The 18,849-nt window shown below is 44.0% G+C and overlaps 1 protein-coding gene and 1 long non-coding RNA gene across 8 annotated transcripts in view; one reads left to right on the plus strand and one right to left on the minus strand.

Annotated features, from left to right (window-relative positions):
* Window positions 1–80: 80 nt before the first annotated feature.
* Tmed8 (transmembrane p24 trafficking protein 8) overlaps window positions 81–18,849 on the minus strand; it is a 34,216-nt gene continuing 15,447 nt past the window's right edge. The window contains exons 2-6 of one of the 3 annotated variants that reach the window (NM_001033475.3): window positions 15,228–15,309; window positions 10,473–10,602; window positions 8,380–8,506; window positions 7,887–8,192; window positions 81–6,470 (exon numbers count right to left, since the gene is read on the minus strand). In NM_001033475.3, the coding sequence (NP_001028647.1) occupies window positions 6,253–6,470; window positions 7,887–8,192; window positions 8,380–8,506; window positions 10,473–10,602; window positions 15,228–15,309 (863 nt within the window). In that variant the 3' untranslated portion in view covers window positions 81–6,252. Of the gene's footprint in view, window positions 6,471–7,886; window positions 8,193–8,379; window positions 8,507–10,472; window positions 10,670–15,227; window positions 15,310–18,849 lie in introns of all 3 variants that reach the window. The other 2 variants (XM_006516050.4, XM_030246805.1) reach the window with 2 other exon arrangements.
* Window positions 2,467–18,341, plus strand: Gm40496. Of its 5 annotated transcripts, none has more exons than XR_003950105.1 (6): window positions 2,467–2,556; window positions 11,956–12,023; window positions 13,779–13,947; window positions 14,190–14,317; window positions 14,795–14,864; window positions 16,627–18,341. It is a non-coding gene; the product is annotated as a predicted gene, 40496 (long non-coding RNA). The 5 variants fall into 5 exon arrangements; XR_003950107.1 differs by having other exon boundaries at window positions 14,798–14,864; XR_003950104.1 differs by having other exon boundaries at window positions 14,190–14,864.

The raw sequence follows: 18,849 nt of genomic DNA on the forward strand, positions 1-18,849 counted from the left end.
TTCACAAGTGTTCACTGAATACTCTTCCTCTTAAGCTGAAGAGAAAAAAAGGCTTATTAAGAAAGAACTCAAATATTTTAGGTGCACAGTGAAAAAGTTTATTCATGACAGATTTCAAAACTTGGAAAAGAAGACAAAAAAATGCACAAAAGCATCTCACAAAACTGTCACATAATATAAAAACACCAGAACTGAGCTGTTAAAACCATGGCTCAGGATTCATCCGTGTATCACAGCAACACATTCAGTGCTTTGAGGTGAGAAAATATAGTCTGACAGAAGAAAAACCACTCAGTAGAACAGAAAAACTAAGTAACAATTGGTACCGAGTTCTTAGTGTGGAAACCATACATGTGGACAGCATTTCTCATGACAGGGAGACATGGAAAACAAGTTGACTCAAATGGATTAGTTTGGATTTGTTTATATTTTGAAGAAAAAAGACAAGACTATGTGATAGTTCTCCTTCAAGGCCTTTGGTGACCTTGGTTGGCATCAGCATACGATACGAAACAGTAAGGAAAGCATGTCTCATGGTTGTCAGCTGCTTAAACATTTAGCAAGGAAACACAATCACTTTTAACCACTGATGGATCAGGCAATGGCTCCAGAGTAGCCCTTTGGATATATAAGCAAATGGCATAGCGTGGTTTAGGAAATCTCCAAGCACCTCCCCGCCTTCCCATTATCCTTATCTACTCTGCTCTCTAGAATCTATCACTCTGATTACAAAGCATTTGCAAATGCTTTTGGTTTTTATTACAAAGCATCAAACATTTCTTCTGTGGGTTTCAAAATACTTCCCATTATTAAAATAGAGAACATGGATATACCAACGTCATGCATCACGGGATTGCTTTTTCCAGACTGGCTTGTTCTTTAACAAGGCTAAATGGAAATAACTCAGACTGATTAGATGAAAGCTAATTCACTTATGGAACAATAATCTCAAAACAGGACACAGATGTATTTTCAACATGTCTTAATAAAATGTACTATTAAGGCTATGAGGGAAGGAATTAAGATAATGTTTTCTGGATGAGCCCTGGCCTGAACCTAAGAATGAACAATAACCATAACAAAGAGCCACTAAAAACCAGGCATTTCAACCCTGAGTGGGGAGGAGCCGAGGAGGACCCCTTAAACTGACAGTGGGTTAGGGGCTCTTCTGTAAGACTATACATTATTCAACTCCAAACTTCAGAACCTTTTATGATCTTGTCAGAACTTCAGAAAATATACTGTCACATACACAATTTTACTTCCAGATAAGCAAAAAAGCTTCCAATTAAATGACAGGAAACTGAAATTTCATAAAGCAGGGTGTATTTCTAGGTCTCTGGGGTGCCATTTTTATTGTATCTAAGAATGAAGAGCCATGCCAGTAGTCTACATGCTAAGAATCCGATCATGGGTTCAAACCAGGGACCAGCCCTACAACTTCACAGCCAGGGTGTACTATCTTTGCACTTAGTTCATGAGGAATGACGATTTGTAAAGGAGCCAGTCTATCAATCGATACCCTATCAGGCTTTATGTCATTGATTGTGTTTTCTTAGCTTTGAGACAGTGGTTCAGAGTCTCTGGTTAGCCTTCTTGGTTCAAGGGGGCAACATTACATCTCAGCAGGAACAGTGACTGCAAATTTGGCCACAAAGTGCTTACAGTGTTTCTCTGCACACTGGATCACAAGTCCCTCTAATCACATCACCTAGATAAATGGATCTTCTTTGGGAATGCCCACAGGTGTTACAGAAGTTACACAAAGGGCAAGTCTGTCAGTGACCAGCATCAGATACACAGAGATCCAGAAGTTCTTGCCTGAGAGTCACCCAAAATGCTACCAGGACTAAAGAGTGCTTGCTCGGGTCATTGGGAACTGGGTACCCAACACGTGCCTGGGTTCTGATCCTCATTTTCTACTCCCCAAAGAAGGAGTGTGCAGCTCCCTGACCTCAGGCACACAATGGGCACAAGGACTTGCTTTTTACAGAACCCACACCCTTTAACCAACTACCCGTATAACAGGACCCTGGTTCCCTTCCTTCAGATGAAAACTTGCCTTTTCAAACAGCAAAGGGTCTGAAGGGAACATGTAATTCCCCTTTCCCAAAGTGTAGACATTCTACACTTCTGGTCATGGGAAAAAAATAGGGGCAGGAGTTAATGTGGATGTTTAGCCTCAGGAGAAACTCTAAATAGAAGCCCTGACAGAGAAAACGCTGTGTGGTGTGCTCTGTGTGGTTTAACATGTCAATGCTGTCAGGCTATCGAGGCCTGCTTGTTACCTAAGCACTCACGTGACTGCAGGGTTTGTGCTGTTAGACAAATGCATCTTAACTATGCCTTTGAGGACACATTCACAACTGTAGCGTCTGCACCACAAGTGGAACTGACTGACTCTCTCTTCAGCCCCAAAGGATGGAGACAGGAAACCAATCCTCCGGTCAGGGTTACCTGTAGCAGAGAAGACCTACCCAAAAATGCATCTAGCTGATCCTGCTAACAGATGGCACAAAGGGCTGGAGAGTTCTCCACTGAGCACAAGAAGAACAAGTAAGGCTCTGGCTTACAAAACAGTTCCAATGAACAAAGTAGCACTAATGCAGTGAATGAATTCCAGGACATACGTGATGGTTTGTTCACTTTTCCAGCCTCTGTTCTATCCTGTTTTAAATGGACACCCTTCACTGTCCATTTAAAAGACAGTTCTGAAGCAGCACAAACTTAATTTGCACCTTCTCTCTGTCCACTAAAAACGTCTTCACATAATTACTAGGGTCACTCAATCCCACACCTTAGAACCATGGACTCTGACATTAAAGGCAACTTTTCGCAGAGTGGTCTTTAAACATAAATATACAATCACAGACTTTAGGGTTTGGATTTTGCCCATTCCTCATAAAGAAGGAACTGAGTACAGCTCGTCAAAATCAAAATGTATATATTATAAACTCCACAATAATATTTAATCCCATGAATATATGACAGTTACAGATTAACTTGTCTGTAATCATATAATGGGACAATATATACTTCTTTAAAAGTCCATTTTTCCTAAATACCAAATAAAATATTTTTAAAGTGCATGAATCCATTCATAGGAAAATACCTAAGAATAGTCTACTTTCAAGCTACTACCTATGTCCATGCGTTATCTGAGGAGTGTGTTTGCATATGAGCGTCCTGAGGATGTGTCAGAGAGCCACAGATGGGGAAGGAAGGCTTTCCAACACAGCTACACAATTACCTTGACACCGATAGGCAGTTAGAGAGGCTACAGCCGGAAGGGACATACAGCTAGCTTTCTGAAAGATGGAGGCCAATGGCCAGTTTTGTGAAGACCTCTTAGGCAGCCCATGTTGAAAAAGAGATCTGCATAAGCAGAGCTCCTAACAGAGAACTGACACAGTACAGGGGACATCCTCCAAGGGGGTACTTGTCAGACAAAACTAAATGCTAGAATCTTGGTTTAGAAACTGGCAGTTTGTAATTTAAAAATATATGTGGGATGAAAGTGTATGCTTTTTATTTGCTGAAAGTTTCCATAATAAGATGTTGGAAAAATAGTACTTTAGATATGTCTTTTTAAAAAGCCTGTCTCTTAACAAAGTAGCAAAATTAGACAAATTGAAAAAATTTAAGAACTCAGCCACTCTTAGGAAGAGAATCCTAATCTCTGCTCTCTTAGAAATCCCTTCTTTAACTGCATAGTATTTACTTGTGCTCTAGAGAGCAGGGCAAGGATAAAAGCAGATAACTTATTTCATTGTTTAATTCTTTAAACTTGAAAACAGAGGGATCAAGGAAGTGACACTTCTTAGACCCTTCAAGGTATGTGTTCTGTGGTCTCCACAATTACCTGGGTTTTAGTAAATAATACTTTGTCTCTCAAGTTCTCTTACTGCAAAACTTTAGTGCGTGAGTAGTGAATGCATCATACTATGGACGTGCCGTCCCTTAGGCATTTTATGTTCATGAGACAAACAACCCACCCACCCTGTGAGGAAAAGGTCAGCAAGCAATAACTGCAGCATAGCCAGCAAGTGACAGGTACAGAGGGAGATGAGACGCCCCTCAACTCTCCTGCTGTGCACTACAAGAAAACAAGCCTAAGGAAAGATGGAGCATTCTGGGCGCTGAGTGCAGGGCAAGCCCAGGGGCCTTGCTCCCAGGCTGAGAGCAGGTCAGGGGTCCACAACAAACAGGAGAAGTATGGAGACTGCCACTGACTTGGAAATAGCTCCGAAGGAGGTGCTTCTTTGCTTCTTTTGTTTTCTCAAACAGAGAGTACCCTCAGTCAGTAAAAGCATGATTCAACTTCAGCTCAGCATCTGAGTCCAAGGTGAGCAGCAAGGCTCTTCACTGCCCACAGTTTACTCATTTCTCAGAGGGCACAGAGACTTTTGCCAGTACCCCTACAAAGCACATCTGCAATGACGAGAGAACGGCGGTGTGGTGCTGACTGGTCACTGAGAGGCTATGGCGGGCCATACAGCCCACACTTTGCTTCCAGGTTGACAGCTACAGGGTGCGTCCTTTGTTCCTGACCACACCTACTGGCAAGATCCTGCTCTTTGGGTGATCACTTCTGTAGGACAGAGAGGCCTGGTGTGAGGCAACCACATGATAAAGGAAGGTGCCAACGGAAACATTATGAAGAGGGTGTCAGAGGAGGAAAAGGACTTTGGCGTCCCATAATCATGGTGCTCAGTTATCTCTGACTCCCCAGTCAGTTTGATCTGCGTCCATCACACCTTAGAATCCCGCAGTGGGAGCACTGAGATGTACCTAACACAGACTAGGTTGGAGTCCTCCATCTCTGAAAGGCCAGACTTCCCAAGCATCGCAGGATGACATGTTAGAATAAACACACATGATCATTTTCTAAGCCCTAAAATCATCTTTAGCGCCATAAAAGAGGTGGCCTTCGTGGCTCAGAGCAGATGGGAAGCCTTATGAGAAACAGATGGGAGCTGTTTCAAAGGCAATCTGAAATGTGCTTTAAAAAACATAAATAAAGTAATAAATAAACCTAATTATTCAAAATTCAGAAGAATGACAGACAACACAGACTGGGAAACAGAGGTATGGATGGCTGCAGAGACCCATGCCACTGTGTGCCCACTCCACCAGAGGCCTTAGCACCTGCCGCTCTGTGGCCACCCACTACAATACATTCTGCCGCTCCAGAACCTCAGAAGGAACCGGCTGTGAGAGGCTGTCTGTCGCCTGCAGGCTTTGGTCAAGTAAGATGCACACACAGTCAGCAGCAACAGCAAAATCCCATGATTGCTTTCCCTAAGGACCATGGACACCAAAAGCTTTCTGTCCTCAGTGTAAAAAACATAAACCCAGAATCACGGCAAACATGTCTGGGTTTCACTGTATTTGGTACCAAAGCAAATTTTCTACATAACACACATGGCCTAAGATGGGGTGCGGGGACTAATACCTGATTTCCAAAAGGGCAGGGTCTGAGATAACTCAGTGGTTACCTTCCACCCTTTCTTCATCAACTACCAGCACCCTTAGTAAGGGCGATAACTCTGGAGACAGATAAGAGGCCGACGCTTTTCTTCTCTTAGGACACTGACCACAGCTTGCAACTGCTTGGAAGTTCTTGCTATGTGGCAGAAACACAGACTTGGTAAAGAGAAAGGAGGAAAGGTCTAACCATCAGGAATAATAATATCCATTCAAGGCAGTGAGGTCTCCCAGCCTGAGCTAGAGACTAAGAAGACCCAGCAGGCAGGCAGGAATATGGCAGTGGTGAGAGGCTGGATAGAGAAAGCATTCTCCATCCAAAAGATTGGGCTCTTTCATACAGTGTGCTTTCCCTCTTCTGGCACCTCAAAATGTAAAGAAGGCAGGCGCTACTACTAAGTCCACTGGCATCACAGGCTCTGGAGAAGAGTGAGCGGTAACCTGAATGATGGGCTTTACCAGAGTGAGTCCATTTCTTAAGACATCCTTCTACTTCACTTTAGGCTTTTGCCTCATAGGGGCCTTCTGAGAGGGTTTTTGCTGGAGTCGGAAACAAGAGTGTGAGTCAGGGACCACAGAACAGGAGCACTACACCACCACCTGCAGAAGCCAAGAAAGGAGAAAAGCTACATGGGGTCAATAGTCAGGCAGGGCACAAGGCTTCAAAGCCCCACACAGAACTTCAGGCTCTTGCTTACACACAAGAGGCACCAGCTGGCAGCCTGCTTCAGCCAGCAAACACAGCCCGCCCTAGCCCAGCATCCTTCAGCTAGTATAGTAGATATGGAAGTAGAGAGTCTTGTTGCGGAGCAAGGAGTAGGAGTTATCAAACTTGAGCAAGTAGATGCCCTCCCCAGGGTAATCATGGCTGCCAGCTTGCACATCTCGGTGGCTGTCCCGCCGGTACACAGGCATGACCTCCCCATAGCGGCCCCGTAGAGAACTCCTGGAGCCTCTCTCTACATCTCCCACCGGGACGGGTTCTGTAGGAGCAAAAGGACAGAGTTTAGATAGGAGTTTATAGACGGAATACATCCCGCATGAAGGTGAGAGAGTGGTTCTCCCATGGGGACTCTACTGTCTTCCCACATGTACTAGGAAAAGTGCACAGATCTTGGTCAGTAACATGACTGTGGAATGAAACTGGCATCCAGTAGCCCAGAGCCCAAGAGTCTCAATAAACAGTAATGCATCCTTTGAGAAACCATGATCCAGCCAGATAACCTTAGAAGTGTCTGGTTTCCAATGGGGAAAAGCTACTTAAAAGTGCAAAACCTGGAAATCCATGGTTTCCAGGAAGTACATGGAAGGAGTAGCTAACAGAAAGGAAATACAGGTAAACCAATTGTATAATGTGGCCCTAAAACTTCCACTTGATGTCCTGAAGAGTAGCAAGTAAGACAGAAGGACCCCCTCGTCCCTAAATACATATGCATCTCCTGGGAGACTTGAAAGAGCGAGTCAAGAGAGTGATTCACGGGCATACATCAAAGCCAAGGACTACAACGGAAGCTCAGACATTACTTCTAGATTCCTCTCCATTTGTCACGTCTCCAGTAGACACCACAAATAACAAGAATGGAGAAGAGAGGGGCTTGAGCAAAGGCTCAGTGCTTTAAGAGCACTGGCTCAAGTCCCAGCACCCACGTGGTGGTTCACAACCATCTGTGACTTCAGGTCCAATGGATCTGATGCCCTTTTCTGGCTTCCATAGGCACCAGGCACATATGTGGTACACAGAATACAAGTAGGCATAATATGCACATAAAATACAATATTTAAAAAAAATTTCTAAAGAATTAAAGAATGAAGCTGGGCATGGTGGGACTCTCCTTTAATCCCAGCACTCGGGAGGCAGAGGCAGGTGGATTTCTGAGTTCGAGGCCAGCCTGGTCTACAAAGTGAGCTCCAGGACAGCCAGGCTATATAAAGAAACCCTGTCTCGAAAAAACAAACAAACAAACAAACAAAGAATTAAAGAATGGAGGAGAGACCACTACTGTTAACATGAAGCAAAGAATTTGTATTCTGCCAGCAGTGGCAGTTTAGAAGAAAGAGGAAAGAGGGGAGAGAGGTACTTTTAGCTTAAGCCAGAGAGTGTGGCTGAAAAATCAAGAATAAATATTCCAAAACAAAGAGAGAAAAAACATAATCTTGTGTTCCAGTGTGAGCTGGAAAACCCTGCTGCCCATCCACACACATGGAGAAAGGGGAAATAACTAGGAAATACTTGTTAAAGAGGGAGGGATAAAGGGGAGGGGGCAAAGGGGCGAGGCCCACCAAAGCATTAATACCCCATCAGTTTGCAATGCTGCCTTGCATTCTGAGTGGGCAGAGAATGCTACAATCCATGAAGCAGCCACTAGCAACTAGGTTGAGCAAATGAAAATTAGATTTACCTTCAATCTCCTCCTCTTCATCCTCTTCCTCCTCCTCATCCTCACTGGAGTCACTGACCTGCACGGTTATATCAGTGCTGGTTACTGGGGTCCAGTCAAAATAAACTCCAAAACCAATATCATAGTCATCAGTTGCAAATTCCCAGCACACGCGCTTTCCCTCGGGGTGGGTAGGGACCCGGATGGTGACCACTTCTCCCCGCTTCACTACCAGACGGCTGTTCTTCTCCTTGCCCAGCTTGCTTTTGAACTCCTTCACTTTGGCAAAGGTCCAGACGCACGGAGGAGCCATCAGAGGCGGAGAGACTGAAAGGACAGACAGTTTACTGAGAAGCTTGGGAGACGCCCCTGGCCCAGCATTTTGCTAGGTTAACACACAACATTCTTTCTAAGGGCCTCCACCAACTTGTTTTCTTTCCTTCCTTCTGGCTTGAATCCTTCAAGCATCTACTGGCCATCAAGAAACTATTTTCTCTGCTTCCAAAGGCCTCACCTTTCCTGTGGTCCCCCAGAAGATCTGCAGATTCCAAGTCCGCTGAAAGAACATCTATAGCCCCAGTGTGCTCAGACTGGATCATAACTGTGTCCTCAGGTCGCTGTGGAGCTTGGTACTTGGCCATCTACACAACAGAATTCTGGTTAGAGGACGTATGATATCAGACTCCAATTAGCACCTTTCCAAATGCAGGCTGCCCCACCTCTTCCCTGATACCACATCCAGAAAGTTAGTGTGCTAATCAACGTTGTTTCTTTCTGCCAAGTGCAAGTTAACCGCAAATTCTACTTTTTAACATCACCAAAGCGTCTCCTAATGATTCTTTTCTTCCCTGTGTCTGTAACTTTAGAAAAGTGTTGTTGTCTTTCCTTTCAGACCCTCTGCAAAATCTTCCCCACAAATATCCTCACAGCTTACTACAGGCCTACATCAGTAGGGTTTCCAACACATTCCCAGCAGCAAGGCTACTCCACTCAACAATTACTTCTGTATCACTATCAGCCACCATATTTATCAAAAGCATCACAAAGTATCTGGTTTCAAATTTTCCTCTCTTCCTTCCATTCCTCTGTATCTTTTTCCTATTTCTCCCTCACTCACCCCTCATGCTACAAGTTGTCTCCCCCTGTACTTCACTAGCAATGTTCTTCGAGTGTGTGTGTGTGTGTGTGTGTGTGTGTGTGCATTGTCACATATGTGAGTGCCTGCAGAGGACAGAAGAGGACGTTAGATATTCTACTGGAGCTAGAGTTAAGGCAGTCGTGAACCACCTGATATGAATGCTGAGAAGCAAGCGGAGGCCCTCTGGAGAAGCAGCAACTGCTCTTAAGTACTGAATCAGGGAGCCATCTCTCTAGCTCCACAGTGTTCTCTTACTAATTACAGTTTCACTTTAAGCCAGCCATAGGACTGTTCCCTTTGAACAGTATATTTGCTGCCAGAGTCCCAACCTGCATAAAAGGATACAAATGGCATTTGATGCAAAAAGCCCTGGCTACCCACACTGAAGTCTGCAGTCCCTCTAGAGGGATTTCTCTCTGAATCTCTTACAGTGTGTTCCTTGTTTCATGTTATTATGCCTTAATTTCCTGTTCCTTTCCCCAGCTGGTAGGCAACTCAACAAGAAATCTATACCTACCCCCATGGGGAAGAGCACACCAGTGAGTCAGCAATGCAGTTAGAGGGGCTGGAATTGTACTTGTGCAAGGAAATCAAGTTGTAATCCTCCCAGGCTGTGTCCTCACAGATCTGTTTCAGAGGCCGAGCCCTCCCCTTCTCAACCACACAGCTAAGTAATGTGAACCAGACCTTGCCTACCAAGTTTAAAGGAACCCTTCCTTTTACAGTGTGGATGTAATTTGCAACTTAATTAGCAGCAGAGTCTTAGTAAAGCTTTTAGCCTTATTTCCACAATTGCTAAATGGGGACACAGTGGTATTTGTCTCACTAGAGTGAGATCAACAGTAAATGAAGTTTAAACTACCAAGCATTATGCAAAAGGTATAATGCTTGATGTCTTTATTGATACAAATTCTAATTACATCATCACTATCAATACAAATATAAACACAAACCATCGCCACCTGCCCTGCCCAGGTCAAAGGAATCACTAGTTATAACGCACTCCTATGGACTCGACATAGATAGAGTAGACCGCCGTAGTCCAGCTAACAGTCAATGACTCAGGTTGTCAAGGTCTTAGAGGACATGAGATGCCTGTTCTGACACTTCATTGTTTGTGTGACAGTCTGTGTGGGAGAGACAAACAATTATTCTCCAAACAATTAAAACTGAGCTGCCTCACAGGGGTGTCTAACCCATGTCCCCTGGGCTGCATGAAGCCTAGAGTTACTTAAAACACTGAGGTTTTTTTCAAAGGACATTTTTTTTCTATAACCCAACAATGCAGTTCTTAGGTGTGAGCTTTGTAGATTATGGCATGTCACAACGTCCAAAGGTTGGACGTGCCTGCTTGGAGCGAATTCTGAGAGCCACTGTCTCGGAAGAGATACTTCTATCCACCATTGTGTGCCTACGTGTGGGTACCAGAAGTTCGCCTTTCCCAAGAGCCAGCCTGAGGGTGCCCCTACCTCACTGAGAACCTGGGTCTGGCCTGCTGGCAGCGCCGCCTGCTCCCCCGGAGCCTGACCCTCTGAGGCACCAGCCACGTTCTGTAGATCTTCCGTGGTATCCTTACTCGCTGGAGATACCATCTGTGGCCTCTCAGAGCAAGAAAACAGGTCAGTTCAAGGGGTCTTGGAAGAGGCATAATCGTTCTGGAGGAACTCTGAAATACAACGACATTCAAGAGACACCCCACCCCCTGAGTTCTGCACTCAGGTCCGTGTCACTTTAGCTCACCACTGACTGTTCACAGTTAGGGCACAGGGACTGAAAACGCCAGCCCCAGGCTCCAGAGCCACCACAAACACACAGCTCAGTCATAAGATGGACTCAGGGTCTGCGGCACATGTTTGTGGCATACGGTATGATGCTGTGCTAGATGTAGGTTCTGTGAAATATTAAATGGGTCAACATATTCATTACTCCAATACTCAGTTTTTGTTTTATAAGTACATTCTTAATTTACTCTTTGTAATTTTGAGTATAAATCTAACGACCATGCTAGCAGAGACCTCTTGATCTTATTTATTCTGCCAACGTAACACCCACTGTGTGCCAACTCCTGGTAATCATCACTCTGCTCTCTGTGTGTGTGTGTGTGTGTGTGTGTGTGCGCGCGCGCATGTGTGTAAACGTACACAGGGGCTCCCGTGTTCATACAGAGGCCAGAAGAGGGCATCAGACCCCTGAGATTAAGTTGAAGCATCTGCAGGATGCCTGGCTTGTTAAAGCAGCGCTGGGGACCAAATTCTGGTCTCCATGACTGAGAGTGGCACTGTTCCCCACCCAGCCATCCCTGCAGCCTGGCTGCTCTCCGCGTCTTTGGGGATGGCTTTATTCCTCACTCACTACTAGCTCCAACCAGAATCTTTATACGCTGTTGGGACTCCCAGTTGTTTCTACACAAAAGTCATGGAGATGAGGCTTCCTGAGGCAGAGACTGGCCACTGAACAGAAAGTGTCCGCTGATTAATCGCAAGGATAGATGGGAAATTAACCAGAGCTGGGAAAACTGAGATCTTTTCTGCCCTGAGGCAGCCCTCCGTAGGCTGCCCATCTCCATGCTCCAGTTAAAGTCAGAGGCTCACCAAGCTACCCTTGGGTTGAACTGCTTGTATCCTTGGTGCTGGCCCTGGGGTGAGCAGATGGGTGTGTTCATGTCTCCCTAGGAAAAGGTCATGGAACGGGATGAGTTATGCTGCCTTCCATTCCCACTGGTTTCACAGAGACCAGAAATGAGTAGACAGTCAGGGCAGTAGCACAATCCCCAGACCTTCTGAAAATCTACTGCCAGTAAGAGGTAATGTGAGTTTTATTCTTAAAGCAGGAGTCATAAAGGATGGTCTGGGGACCCTTGTAGTACTTAGGACCCTTATGGGAGGAGTATGACACCTTAAAACGTTTCAGAATACTACTAAAATACCATTTTATTTTCTGCATTTTCTGCAGTAGGCAGTGGAATTTTCCAGAGACCACAAGACATGCAACAGGACAGCCAAGTGAATCAAGATGCAGAGGTGAAAATTCAATTGTCTTTTATTAAACCAGACATTAAAGGAATCTGTGCTGTCTTACTGAACTATATTTGCTTTCGAAGTTGATTATTTTTCCTTAAAGACATACTATTTATAGTACTATGGAGTGAGTTAATTTTTGTTTTCAAATGAGTAAAATAACAACATAATTTTAGGTCTTAATTTCTTATATGATTTTTAAAACTTTGGAGGCCTTTTAAGACAATGTTTTATTCTGTAGTCTACACTGACCCCAAACTTGTAATGATCCTCCTGCCTCAGCCTCCTGAATGCTATCATGGCAGGTGTGAGCTACCACACTCAACTCTAATAGAGTGAAAAATAAATTCTGCAGGTCTTCACTAATTATTCAAAGTGTAAACATTCAAGAGTGCTGGGCAGTGGTGGCGCACACCTTTAATCCCAGGACTTGGGAAGCTGAGGCAGGTGGATTTCTCAGTTCGAGGCCAGCCTGATCTACAGAGTGAGTTTCAGGACAGCCAGGGCTACACAGAGGAAACCCTGTCTCAAAAAACAAAAACAAAACAAATATATATATTTCCAAGAGCCCCTGGCTTTTAGACTATCAGTACCGTTGTTTTCCTTGGTAGTATAAATAAGAAAATCATTTTCAATGTATAGATTATATCTTCTTCAAATAAAGATAGCCATCTTTTAGAATACCCAAGTCCACCTCAGAGCAAACCAAGAAAGATGATGACTCAGAGTCATTTGCTTAAATCATCTCGTGTACATGGGAAATGGGTGAACCATCTTAATTCTTAGAAGCCCAGAAACCTCAATCCGTTTTTTTGTTCCTTGTTGTTCCTTTACTAGAAGGCAAGACGTATGCTGGGAACTGGGCCTTACACCCTGTGTGTGCCTGGTGTCTCAAACCAACTCTGAGTATGGAACTCTCAGGCTCTCTGAACTCTGACCTTATCTCCTGGACTCACTCACCAACAGTGACCACTTGGATCTTTAACAGACCTCAGCACTTCCAGCACACTGCTGTTGGGAGCCTTGCACTCACTATAGTCTCAAACACAACAACAACAACAACAATAATAACAACAACAACAACAACAACAACAAGCTGCCTCTGGTTAGCTTACTGCATGCTTCCCTCAGCTCTTGAGTATCGCTTTCTGGGAGGGTTCCTCGAGGTCCCTGGACGGATGACTTCCCAGCATCCTTCACTGCACTTACTATGCACTGACATAATATGCACCACATTTTGTGATTGCAAGATACACATTTGTCTTAAAATTTGCCACAGCTGAAACAAAGGGTATATTAAAGGTATAACGTCAAAGCTTGTACCAAGCTTTCTCACTGGTCTGTGGGGGCTTCAGCCGGTGCTTGGAATACTATCAACTGGAGGAAACTGTTCAAGTGTTCTGTCTAGACCACACTGGACAGAAAACAGATACCTATGGGGTGAGGTTCCTATTCTCAGGGTTTGTTTGTTTGTTTGTTTGTTTGTTTGTTTTTCAGTGCAAATTAGAGACAGTTCATGTTTTCTTGCAGTTGTTTTTTTCTGGGGGGATAATTCTGGCTTTGTTTATCTTCTCATTGATGGTACAGGCTTTTGATATCCTAGTGTTGGGGACCCTATTAGACTCTAGCTGGAATACACACACACACACACACACACACACACACACGCGCGCGCGCGCGCGCACACATATAAAATTGCAAATTTCACAGGTGATGAAACAAGCTATACTCTTGATTTCTGTCTGCCACCCTCATCAGGTGTAAGCTCCATTACAACAGTGCCCTGGACTCTTCAGTCCATCCTCAGTTTCTGGAACCTAGAAGAATCTCAGGTATACAACAGTGTCTATGCAGTGAACAAACAGTAGCCGTCTCCTGACTGTTGTGAAGAATGAAAGGATGTGTTAGTTCCTGTTTGGGAACAAAAGTAAGTCATCTTGGATCACACTATCATCTGAAGTATCGGGAAAACCGACACTCAGAGTTCTGCAGCATCACTAACCTAATGTTACAGTTGCTGCATCTGAAACTAAAGCCTCCTCTCTGCCTGTGTGTGCTACCTTGGACAAACACAGTTTTACTTATAAAACATGTTTAAGCTTTTGTTTTATGTACATATGTATATCTACTTGTGTGTGCTAGGTAAGTTCATATGTATGTGCTGTGCAGGTACACATACTTATGTGCGCGCAGAGGCCGGAAGAGAGTGTCAGATGTGACGTGTGGCCTTCTCACCCTCTGCCTGTTCCTTGAGGCAGACTCTCTCCCTGTGGCTGTGGCTGTGGCTCACATTTCAGGTAGGCTGGAAGCCAGCAAGCCCAGCAGATCCTCTTCTCTCCGTTCCCCTGATTGGCAGGCATGCCCAAAGTGTGATGTGGGTGCTGGGATCTCAACCCCAGACCTCATGACTATAGAGCAAGCAAGTGCTCTTAACCACCAAGCCATCTAATACCAATTTAAAAATACTTTAAAGAAGACTTGTAATATCCATGTGAATTTAATATTCACATTAGAATTTTATGGTCTAAAGAATTAGCAAAAGGTTATTTTGGGAAAGAGATCAGTTTAAAACTACCTCTGCACCCCCTTTTCTCCCCGGCCGTATTTGCGCTTGGCCTGGAGACCACAGGCTCTACCAGGCAGCGCTGCATAGGGACTGAGCAGCTGGATCAGGTAGCTGCTGAAGGCAGACTTGTGTGTTCCACTCGTGATTCATGGCTTCCTCACATGCTACGGCTCAGTATAACCCTTCTTTTCTACTACATGCATCTCAGCAGCCGTGGGTGGATGCGATGGACAGAGAAGAAATTTAAGCCCGTCACTGCAGTGGCTGGAGAGAGTCAGGTAAGAGCACTGTGTACTTTTATAGGAACTCCATTTGGTTCCCAGTCCCAGCTCAGGCAGCTCACAGCTACCCAGAACCCTAGTTCCAGGGAATGTAACTCCCTCTTCTGGCTCCTGTAGGCACTAGATATGCACATGATACACATACATACATGAAGGCACTCATATATACACATAAAATAAAAATACACAGTATAAAAAGGAACGGTCACCTAAGGTGATCATGTTTAACCTGAAAAATGACATTTAAAAAGCTACAAGTGCCTCACCCCTTACAGCTACTGCTGCTTTCCTTAGCAGTTCCTTCAGTCTCAGGACAAACCTTGCAGAAACACGTTATCCCAAGCAGTTGCATGTCCCTACCTGTATGGTGAGGACTCGGCTGCTGGATCAGAAGCAGAAGCCAGTGGAGAGCTGACGTTGGTGCTTTCCAGATCTTCCTTCTCTGGAAAAATCATAGGAAGAATTCGATATGTGAGAGGAAACACTAGCACACACCTATAATTCAGTTCTTTTTTTTTTTTTTGTTTTTTTCTGAGACAGAGTTTCTCTGTATAGTCCTGGCTGTCCTGGAACGCACTCTGTAGACCAGGCTGGCCTCCAACTCAGAAATCCACCTGCCTCTGCCTCCCAAGTGCTGGGATTAAAGGCGTGCGCCACCACCGCCCGGCTATAATTCAGTTCTTGGGAGGCTGGAAGATCAGGAGTTCAAACCAGCCTTAGCTACATAAAGAGTTTGAGGCCAGCCTGGGATGCCTGAGACACTGTCTAAAACAGTCATTTAAAGCATATCTGTATCTCACCCTACATAAAAATCAGTTCAAGGGGCTGGAGCGATGGCTCAGGGGTTAAAAGCACTGGTTGTTCTTCCAGAGCACCTGGGTTTGGTTCCCAGCACCCACATGGCAGGTCACAAATGTCTGTAACTCCAGCGCTAGGACATTCAGTGCCTCCTCCTTGCCTCCAAGGGCCCTGCATACATGTGGTGCACTTCCATGCACACTGGCATTAACTGGTACACACAAAATAACAACAAAATATTTTTTAAAAATCAATTAGAAATAGTTCAAAGATCTTCGTCTATGAATGAAATATTTGAAATTGCTACAGGAAGCACAGGGTAAACAGTTCAAGACGCAGGCATGGCAGCCACATAGCCCAAAGACACTCAAGAATTAACAGAGTTGCAGGAATGAAAAGGCTTTGGGGGGTGGGTGGGTAGGGGGGACTTTTGGTATAGCATTGGAAATGTAAATGAGCTAAATACCTAATAAAAAATGGAAAAAAAAAAAAAAAGAAAAGGCTTTGACACAGCAAAGAAGCAACTGTCATTGTAAAGAGACAGCCTACCAAGAGGGGATTAATGTCTAGAACATATAAACACACACACACACACAAATAATCTAAATAGTACATGGGCAAATGAACAGATACAAAACAAGAGGTACACATAGCTAACTAGTAGGCAAAAAAAAAAAAAAAAAAAGAAAGAAAAAGAAAAAGAAAAAGAAAGAAAGAAAGAAAGGGGGCTGGAGAGATGGTTCAGCAGTTCAGAGGTCCTGAGTTCAAATCCCAGCAACCACATGGTGGCTCACAACCATCTATCTGTAATGGGATCTGCTGCCCTCTTCTGGTGTGTCTGAAGACAGCGACAGTGTACTCATATAAATAAAATAAATTTTAAAAAAGAAAAAAATGTACAACACCATTAGCCATCAACAAAATACAAATCAAAAGTACAATGAGATTTGATTTCTTCTAGGTTGGAATTGCGACCATCAAAAAACCCACAAAATGACAAAAGCTTGTGAGGAGGCCAGCGGCTTGTTTATGTATTGCTGGTGAGAACAGAAGGTAGTAAAAGCACTATGGAGAGAGACCAGTCTGAGTCTTCAAACAATGGGAGACAGAAGGGCTGGAGGGGTTAAGAGCTGCAAACTCAGGAGGAGGAGAACCAGAGCCTGGACCTCAGCTCCCACCTAACAAGCCAGGCATCCTATGTACCCCTCTAACTCTGGCTCCAAGGAAGATGGAGATAGGAGCGTTGTTGGGACTTGCTGGCTTCATCCTAGCAAAGAAAATAAGAGCTCCAGATTCAGGGAGAGACAAAGCGAAACAAAGAACCCTCTTCTGGCCTCCCTTCACACACATATGAACACATACATACTCAGACACATTAATCAATTAATTAATTAAAAGCAGAACTACCATATGCTCTAGATATACCACTCCTGGGTAACTGACCCACAGGAATCTAAGTCAACACATTCTCGGGATACCTGCACACACATCTACTGCAAAACTAGCCAAGTTCTAGAACTGGATGCGATGCCCATCTGATAAAGAAACCATGATACACAAAGACACATACCATTGATTTTTCTCCTTTTTTTCATGTGTATGTGTGTATAGTGTCCGTGCATGGATGAATCTGCATTCACATGTGTGGACACATGCATGTGTATGCATGAGTGTGGACATCTTAAGTTAACATCAGGCATCTTCCTAGATTGCTCTCCACTATTGAGGATTCTTAATCATCTTGCTGCCCTACTCCTTGAGACTTTCCTGGTATACCCAGGTCAGTGAATTTATATATTCCCTATTCTAAGCCCCTCTTCTTAAGGTCAAAGAAACTGAGCCCCAAATCTACTTCCTAATACAAAATACAGTGTAACAAAATATGTCTCAAACACTGAGAGTTTGTAGAAACATACAAGTGCAGACAGGGCAAGTATTTATGATCTAACCTTGGCCAGTCTCACTTGTCCATGACAGGATCTCATTGTTCTTTATGCTGACTGGCAATCTCATCCCCAGAAAAACTGCTCAGCTCCTGTCACCCCGAGCTCCTCCCAATAAGACGCTGACAGACAGCAAGAGCTCACTGATGCTAGAGCTCACTGATGCTAGAGCTCAGGCGATGCTAGAGCTCACCGATGCTCCACCTGCAGCTCATTCCCACCTAGGTACCAGGCTCACACAGTATCAGACTCGCACGTGCCTCCCCGTGCAGACTTGGAAAGCTGCTTCAGAATGTGTTCTACTCCTCCCTCAGGACCGGATTAAATCTTTACACTGCCCACTCAGCCCCTCTCCCCAGGCTGCCTTCTCCACCTCAGAGGGGTCTGCTGTCCCACTGTTTCACTCAAAGGAAGGAATAAAACACACAGCTGCCCCTGCCACACCCCCAGAGTCTCCTAAACCTTGTGGAGTTCATTAACTGTACATTTCTGAGAATAACACTATCCAGACACTAGTTTGGTTTTTTTAACTGCAAATTTGTTCTAAATACATCAATCAGGTTTCCCTTAGCTTCTAAACATAAATTCTCTCTCAATCTACTCCCTCTTATTTTTGAGATAAACTTTTGGAAAATAGTGGAATTTTAAACTTAAATTTAGACTTTATATACCCATGTTATTATTATTCATAACTGTTTATTGTAGAATAAATAAAATACAGATTAAAAATCCATTCACCTCTATACAATTTATTTTCTATAAAACATTTTAACATATCTATCATTCGCTTTAGAAAATCAAAACATACAGATGAGCAAAATAACCACAAAGCAAGAGAAATCAAGCATAAATCTAAACCCAGCCAACTACTGTTAACTATTTGGTGCGTAGCATTTCAGAAATGTATTCATATAAATGTATTCAAATAAACAGGTTTGTATGCAACATGTGTATGTGCACATTTGCCATGCTCAGGCCTGCTAGAGGCCTTACAGTGTCTATTCCTAAAAGACACGCATCAAATGTTAGTGAGCATTTGTTTTGTGGTTGATTAAGAAAAGGGACATACCAATGCTCAAAATTTCATCTAATGACTGGCAAATATCCATGATCAGTGTCTAAAATTGTCTAATTCCATTAGAAACCAGAAAATGCTTTTTCCCTAGACTAGCACTTTGAACGTGCATCAGTGTGAATTCTACCAGAAAAGATTCCCCTCGTGCATTATATGGCTTCTCATA

This window comes from Mus musculus, chromosome 12 (assembly GCF_000001635.26).
Source record: "Mus musculus strain C57BL/6J chromosome 12, GRCm38.p6 C57BL/6J".
In the NCBI taxonomy this organism is placed as follows: domain Eukaryota; kingdom Metazoa; phylum Chordata; class Mammalia; order Rodentia; family Muridae; genus Mus; species Mus musculus.